At 39.8% G+C, this 8,611-nt stretch overlaps 1 protein-coding gene across 2 annotated transcripts in view; it reads left to right on the top strand.

Annotated features, from left to right (window-relative positions):
• Nucleotides 1–8,159, top strand: part of LOC144475004 (protein Loquacious-like) — a 59,977-nt gene extending 51,818 nt beyond the window's left edge. Inside the window, exons 7-8 of one of the 2 annotated variants that reach the window (XM_078190490.1) lie at nucleotides 1,606–1,672; nucleotides 8,070–8,159. In XM_078190490.1, the coding sequence (XP_078046616.1) occupies nucleotides 1,606–1,649 (44 nt within the window). In that variant the 3' untranslated portion in view covers nucleotides 1,650–1,672; nucleotides 8,070–8,159. Of the gene's footprint in view, nucleotides 1–1,605; nucleotides 1,673–3,546; nucleotides 3,675–8,069 lie in introns of those variants that run through there. The other variant, XM_078190488.1, reaches the window with a different exon arrangement.
• The last annotated feature ends 452 nt before the right edge of the window (nucleotides 8,160–8,611 follow it).

Genomic DNA, 8,611 nt, shown 5'->3' on the forward strand with positions numbered 1-8,611 from the left:
GTTACTGCAGTACACTCATAATTTTTCATGTTCAGTACATTTGCTAAGATCGTCCTATTTGCATACATCATTTCTATCAAAATGATTGTCCCATTTTTAAAAATAATGTTGCTCTGATTTATAATTACGTCCAAGGCATAATCATAATTTATTAAATACGATACAGGTAAACGAGTATAATATATATTCATTCGATTAGTATATAATAAAAACAGAAGTTCCTATTTCTTTAATTCGACGTAGATTTACAAATGCGTAAATAATAGATTTGTAAATAATATATAAGATGTCATCTAACTATGAGATTTACGTTTTCCATAGATGAGAAGTAGTTGCGATCGGCAAAGCTGTTTTAAAATAATAGAATTATAAATCTGCGCGAAGTGTGAATGTTTATCGAAATTGATGTTGCATCCGCTGTCGTAATCGTTTCCCATTCCACGAGGTTCCGTGTCATATTCGGCTCCGCGGAGCGAACGGTGACGCGCATACACGAATGTCAGAATCGCGAAAATATCAGCGAGTAATGTAATTACACCGGGTAGTTGGAAGTTTGATTAAGTTTCGGAGCACTTGCGCGATAATTCCGCGCGGCATCTACGCGTATGTGTGTATCTTATAACGTTAATACAGGCCACGCCGCGGCATGATCGCGGCGGGAACAGTATATTTTCACAGCTGCGAACATGATCAGCTCGGAACGATGCTGGCACACGTAGCGTACACAATTTAATTTCGGTATTATCAGATTCGACAGATTAAGGGAGATACGGAAAAATTGAACGGACGATTTTCTACGACTTTGTCGACATGCTCTATAAAATGGTTAACAAGTTGAGCACCGAAAATCGATCCGAAAAATTGCCGTAAACTTTCACTAATTCGATTAAATATTGGAAAGTCCTGGTAAAATGCATTTGGCTCGAATGCATCGCAAGTGGAAGTGAATTTTGATTTAATTAAAATCGAACTGTAAACAATCATGCAATAAATGTTTTATATGAAATTCACTGTGTTCGGTTGGATTTATATAAAAAAAATGGACCATGGTAGGAAATTTTGTTTCGTTGTCAATACGATTGCATAGAACGGCATCGCGGTGGAAGTTCAAGCGCATAAATTTCATCGTGTCAATAAAATGCAGTACTTGAAGCATGCAGAGGGAGTCACGCAATTGATGTTAAAAAAAGAAATGGCAGGATGACCATGGCTGTGACCTTCCCCAGTCCACGCGCGCATGATGCGTACACGGTGCCATTGTTTGTTGCTTTTTTTTGTACGAGCCGTGCTTGACAATTCGCGAAATAGTGCTAAGAGCTGGTAAAAGGCGACTTGACACAAGAAAACAAAACTTCGTCGGCGACAATCAAATGTTACGTGCCGGGATCATTATGGTTCCAGTCTGAGGTAGTCAGAAACGAGGTTCTTTTATGAACATTGTATTCGTTTGCTGGGAACGAAATAATTACAACTGAAAATTCATTTGTTAAAATCTGTGTAGAATTCACAGCTATTACACAGAATTACACGCTATGCATTTTTCTGGTAAATATTATCGGCGTTCTTCCCGCACATATTAATCGCTTTTCTATTTCTTTGTTGCAGATCGTGACACGAAAGCATTAACCCCGCAGTATTTTCAAGAGTAGTTAATATGGACATGCAAATCGAGGTGAGCAAACGTTCCAAGTAAATACTTATTCATCAATTTGCATATATTTCTGGAATCTGAATTTTAGTGGCGCATTAAATCCCTTTAATGTCGGTTGTAATATTAAAACATTTAGATTGCAATTTCTTTTTATCCGCGAACATATTTTCTGAATTTATATTGTCATCTATATAAAACCGCGATAAAAGATGCTTACCTGAACAGCTCCGCATCTATGCAAATCGCGCATAGCTTTCGAATAACACCGGAAAATATTGTTAACAATTTCTACCCGTCTCTTTAGAAATCGAGATAACCACGAGGTATTTATCACCGTTCATTCAATTCTTCCACGGTAAAATGTTCTCCGCTAATAATAATTAGTTTCGCCGCAGAAGTTCGCCGCAACTAATTTTTCCATGTATCTAAAGCGCCGATAGCTCGCCGATTGTTTAACCAATTAAATATGAAATTCCGGTCTGAGTCGGCATGTTTTGCTCTCGATGCAAATATTTGCACGATTTGCGAATCAGATGCATCGCCTACGCCGCCGTTGTTTTGCGTGCAACTTGTCCGCTCTATTTGCGATAATTGCGGAAAAACGAACCGGAAACACGCGATGATACTTTTCTTGTACTCGGCTTGTTGTATTTAGATCGCTAATGCGGTCCTGGCCAATTACGGGCAGGCGTTAATTTCCCCTGTGCAGTTTTTGGCGTTGTTTCCTTAACGAATTCAACGCCTCGTTTTATTCACGCTTCACTTACTGGAAAGATATTTGTTTAATCTATTTTCTCATTTCGTTCTGAAATACGATTCTCTAAAATTTCCTGCAGCAGAAATGCAACGGAAATGTTTTTAATGTTCGTTAATCGGCGTGTTCTTTTTCGAGCGCCATAAATGTATCGAGATATGTATAATATTCTTTTTTAAAAATAACTGAAACGACAGCCTTCTTTAAAGATAAAGTCTTTTTAAAAAACAAATGATACGGTAATATTCCTTAAAAACAAATAAAACAGTAGTCTTCTTTAAAAATAAATGAAACAATAGCCTTCCTTAAAAATAAGTGAAACAATAATCTCCTTTAAAAGTAAATGAAACGATAATCTTGAAAAATGAACGGAACGTTAGTCTTCTTTAAAAATGAATTAAAAGATAGTCTTCCTTAAAAATAACCCAAACGACAGTCTTCTCTAACAATTGCCAGAGCAACAGTCCTCTTTTTAAAAACTTCGGGAACGATTACAAATCAATTCCGAATTTCGACCTGCACCGTTCGAAGCTTAAAAGCACGAGCCCCGAGAGGCGATTTTTATTAATAGCAAAGTGGGAAACGGAAAGCAAAAATATCTCGCGCGACATTGATGGAAATAGAACCGAATAGGACGATAATAGTGGTACCCGGGAACCCATTCGAAAAGGAGAAGTCGAGGACGTGTGTCGGTGTGCAACAATATCGGCTCTGCGGTCGCGCGCGTGTCACAGGCGAAACGCGCGCGGTCGCCGGCCCGTTAAATCATATAAGACAATTAACACAATTCGCGGAAACATTGAGTTCGGAATATATATATATATATATATTGTATATTGTAAATTCTGACCACGATTGCATCGGTGCTTAGCGTCGCAGCTAAGCAGGCCGCAGTAAATCCGTTTTGGGAATCGTAAATGTCGCGATCCTGCCGCGGCACGGCCGCTGATTCGGTCCCATAACATTTATCGGGAAATCAGAAATTTTTGCGCTGCACGGACGAAGGAAAAATTCGCATATGCAACACCGAGACCAACGGAACCGTTTCTTTCGACCAGACTCGTGAATTACTGCGGTAGCATCGGCGGACTTTGTGCGTTTATGACGAACGTAAAATGTAAAAAACTGTTTCTTTTTTCAGCTAAATAAAATTTCACGAAGAAGTAAATGTCTATGGAGCTCTTGCGACAAGTGCAAGCAGTTTTTATTTTGCACGAAAGCCCACGAATGTAACACTGGCATGAATAAAACCGGTCCTGTCTACGAACTTCACAAATTAGCATAGAAATTGCAACGCATTTTATGTCCTTATGACAAAATTGCGTGGATTAAACGCAAAATATAAAACTATATTATTCTCAATCCATTGAAATAAACAACAAAGAGGAAAGAAATGTCTACGCGGTTCTGACACCTACCAACAACTGCAGTTAATGTTAATTTCGCACGAGACTCCACGGGCTAGTGACAATTTTATGAAATAAAGTTCGAGTTCCAAGAATTAGTCGACTAGAGTTCTCGGAAAATCGTGAAAGTAATTTGAGAGGCGACAAAATATCACGTCCAAATTTGCCGACAGGAGTCTCGCGTGCGAAGAGAAGGGTCACGGATGAAGGTAATCATAAGTCGGCTTAATTACTATTCAGGGCGTCGTCGCCGTGCAGGAATGCAAAGCGAGCAGTGGTTCAGATTTAAATACCTCGGACAGCGAATTAAACGTTTCCGCAACGCGGCGGGTGGCGATGTTAGCGAACAAATTCGTCTTCATTCATGACTCTTAACCCGAGTTTAAGTTTACAATGAATAGAGTACACTGACATCAATCGCTCTCACCGTCGCTGTCGCGCGCTCGCGTCGAACGTGATTTCTCTTATCAGCTTTATGTCCAATGCATCACTTAACAACGATCTATTGTTGTCGTCACTCTGTCGTAGATCGATTAAAATATTGCGCATCTTCTGTGGTCCGCTTTCGTCGATATCAGACGTTTTGGAATCTTTCCGTTTGCAATATCCTCACAACAGAGATGCGTCACTTAGTTATATCATTTTATTTGCTTTAATACTGGACAAGTTTAATGAACGTTTCTTAACAAAATAAATAGCTAATATTTGCGAAAAATGAATACAAATTTTTGAGTATTTCTTTAAACCATTTGAAAATATCATCGATTATGAAAAGGAATAAATATAGATAACAAGACACACTAACCGAACAATGAATACTTCCCCGTTTTAATAATGTCAATAGAAATCAGATATTGACATATTATCGAATAAATGGCGGATATAATTATCGATCCAATAACGGATAAAAAGAGGACGTATCGCAGATCTGTGCGCGGTCGACAGGAATTCGAGCCGGATCTCTGTTTATTCCCTAATTCGAGTAAACATTACCAACAAATCGCGGATGATGCGTCGGCGCCTCTATTATTATACACGCGGGTTAGTATAATTTCCCTCTGAAACAGAGCATTTAACAAATCATTTCCTCTGGCCGATCATTGGCGCCGTATTGTCCCGACGGACAAAGGTGGCTATCGGCAGCGAGATGATCCGCGTTCATCATTGACGCAGCTAATGAAATTCGCCGGAGCTCTCCGCGTGTTCCATTAATTACGACATGGACAAAGTATGGCCGGCCTACTCCGCGGTCTGAATACTATCAGAAGTATCATTATGGAGGAGTACGAAGCCGCTAACGACGGGGTCTCTGACGGCCGGTGATACGAGAATAATTGCGTGTCGATCTAGGACCCACGAGAATTGGCCAAATCTTTGGTAATTGCGTTTCCATTCGGAACTGTAATTGAAACACGTTCGAACGTCCAATGATTTCGGATCTTACCACGGCATTGCAGTGAGTACACGTAACAGGTATGTAGTTCGAATTTTTATGCGAAATAATAATATTCTGTATCCACTTCCATAATTAGGGGACGAATAACAATTTATTTGAATGCTCGAAGAAATATGGTAGCTTGACGGTAGCCCGACGATGTATTTAGATTACTCTGACGCATTTAGAATTATTGAGATCAAAATTGCTTGCATTTATCGGTATGAACTGGATAAAAATATTATTATTATATAATATTAGCCAATTTCTTCGCTGTGTTATTTCAAGAAAAGAATCGATGCTATACCGGGTGTCCTGTTAATTTATCGCTAAAGATCGAAGAAACCGATTCGTTTCTCGCGACTTTTAGTTTTATTTACGGCGACGTTCCCTAGATAATGCGCGTGTGCCGAGAAATATGCGGGGAGTACCTGTTGAATATTCGAACGGATGATTAACTGGAAGAATACAGATGTATAGGAAAGGGGGCAATTGCTATTTAATTAATATTCGTGTGAATGAGTAATGCCGGCTGCCGCGTAGGGAATCCTAGATGAATTGCCGGCTGCGTCGCGCCTCTGGGAAATACATACTGGTATCTGTGTTTCCTTCATTGCACCCGGCGTGCTATTTTCGCGGCATTTCCTCTATTTCAAATAGCCTGTAATCTAATATTAGCGTCGGCAGCTTTTGTTATGGGCGCATTGCTAACGAAGGTCATAAGATAGCGCTGCTATAACAAACGTATCGCAATGCGATTTCTTGCATCGCGTTCTTTCGACACTTCGCTCGTTTATTTAATATTACAAAAGTTTTATCACACATGTCATTAATGTTTAAGATGTAGCTAGCAGTAACTATCTATTTTATTAATTGTTATTTAATTTTCATATCGGACGAAACAGGATTACGATGTAATATTGGGTTTCTTCCTATAAGTATTAATGTTATTAATAGTTCTATAACGCTATATGATTCTTATGTTATATGTATATTTCTTATCATATTATAATATGTTATAATATGTTTATATTATTATTTTTATAAGTAATAGCTTTAACATACTCAAAATAACATAATAAGAACGCTCGTAAATATTTCTGATAAAAATAACATCTATTAATAATACTACTGATAACATCCAGTAATAGTATCCATTCAGATAACATTTGCTAATATTATCGATTGACACAATCCATTAACAACAAATATGTCGCCATGAAATAGAATAAGCTTTCAGTAATGGTACACGATGCTTCAATAAGGTTCTACCGAATTTCATTTGATAATACGTGCTCGAACAAATTCCGTGTACCGACCAATCACGAAATCGGTTCACGTCGTCTGCAACAATCTAATAAAAATCAATGAGAAGGTTTTTATTGTTCTATTATTGGGTTAGTGGGAAGGAAACGTCGATTTTCTGTCACATGCGACCCGTGGTTCTCATGTGTTTCCTTTCGCGATTCGAACGATTCTACCCCGTTAGGAACGTCAGGTTATCAAACAATTCTTCGTACGTTATTTGCTAACAAATACAACCTAGTTTCACAGCGCCTCGCGTGAAAAGCTATTTTTTAAAACGTTTCCTTTAAAACCTAGTTTCAAAACACCATATTCGAACATGGGGACCAGTAATAATCAGTGTGACGAATTTTATTTCTTTAACACCGGTTTCACTATCCTAAGCTCACTATCAAAGTCGCATTTCGACGATAAAGTGTTAATAAATCGTGGATCCGTCATTGATCTGCGATTTTCCACTAATTTTCGCGAGCGTCGTTTCGGGACCGCTTCGAAATATTCTCTTGTCGTATAATGCACTGTTATCGCCAGCGACACGTACGAAAATTGACTTTCCATCGCGCTCCGCCGCGTTTTTTTCCTTTTCGCCGCTCGTTTCGTCACCCCTAATCGAGCCCAGATACGTCCGTAAACGCTGTTTCGCCAAGGTTATAAAACGTTTTATTTCCGCGGCAATAAAGCACGCGAAAGAAATCGATGGTCGCGTATATATGTATATACGTGTACACGCGTATGCACGTGTAGGTCGCAGGATTTTCAGCAGTCAGCTCCGTTACCATAAATGCCGTATGGGCAGTCAGCTATATGTACCTTGCGGCCGATCTCGATCATCCACACGACGACGTTCCACCGACGTAAACACGAACGGTGTTCCTGTTGCCTCTCGTTCGATATTAATAAAACGTTATTGACGAGCAATTTCGTTTATCCGTTGTCGGCTCTATACCGCCGGTTTCCAACCGTGAGTTCTATCGACGGTAATGGCAACTTTATTAGGGCCGGAGTCGAGTGTCCCCGACGCGGTGTTTCCATCACGCGAGCACCGAAAATCTTCTAAATGGAACCGTGCTTCCTACGATATACGTATCGATACGTATATCTGCCAATTCTTTCTGTTAACTTCATTTGAAATAATATAATTCCATTTAAGTAACAGCAAATGAACGACTGTCGCCTGGTGAATTTCTTCTTCCTTTTAGAACATCTTTTGTAGACTTTGATAAAATATGTGAAAAATGAACTGAGTTGTCCGGTACTTGACATTGATATATCAATCTTAGCAGTCTGAGTCCCCCTGCACCCTGAGTCTGTTCTTCGAGCGTAGAAATGCATTCATGCCTTGAGTATTAAGAACAAGATTACGTGTTATCATTCCTGTTAGAATATAATTTTAATAGCAATGATAGCGAAACAACGCGAGGAAGAAAAAGGCTCATCTTATTCGAAAATGAGAAAGATGCCACTGGAAGAACGAAATATCGATTAATACGTCTCTTTTATATATTTTTATCGTTTCAGCTAACAAAGCAGTAGCATAAGCACCTACTTACTTCCAAGGATTAACTCCGCTCGTTGAGGACGAGTACTCGAACTTCCCAGAAGCCCATAAAAATTGACCACCTCGCTGGCCAATGTTCCCGAAACTAATCCACTTAATACTTTCCATATTATGAGAAGTATTGTTCCAGTACATTGTTTAACAAAATTCCCCATTTCGCGGGTCATGAAGTCGACGCGTAACGACGTCCCATCCTATTCGTCGGGCGAGTAAAACTTTACGATCCTGCGAAGTAGCGGATTTCCGCGCGAAGAGGAGGGCTTCGGAACCGCATCCAACTTTCCCGACGATTTCACGGACGCTTCGGGGCGCGAATCGGTTATTGGCACGCGATTCGATGATAAACTCTCGGCAGATTTTTCGCGGTGACGCGCGCGCGTTCAAGGGGATAAGCGGCGTGGAGACAAAGGCATATGGAACAGCGGCGAGGAGGAACGAAACATCGACGGAGAGGAATGGAACAATGACGAAGAGAAACGGAAGGCGGCGAGGACGAAGGTTT

This window comes from Augochlora pura, chromosome 9 (genome assembly GCF_028453695.1).
Source record: "Augochlora pura isolate Apur16 chromosome 9, APUR_v2.2.1, whole genome shotgun sequence".
Classification (NCBI taxonomy): domain Eukaryota; kingdom Metazoa; phylum Arthropoda; class Insecta; order Hymenoptera; family Halictidae; genus Augochlora; species Augochlora pura.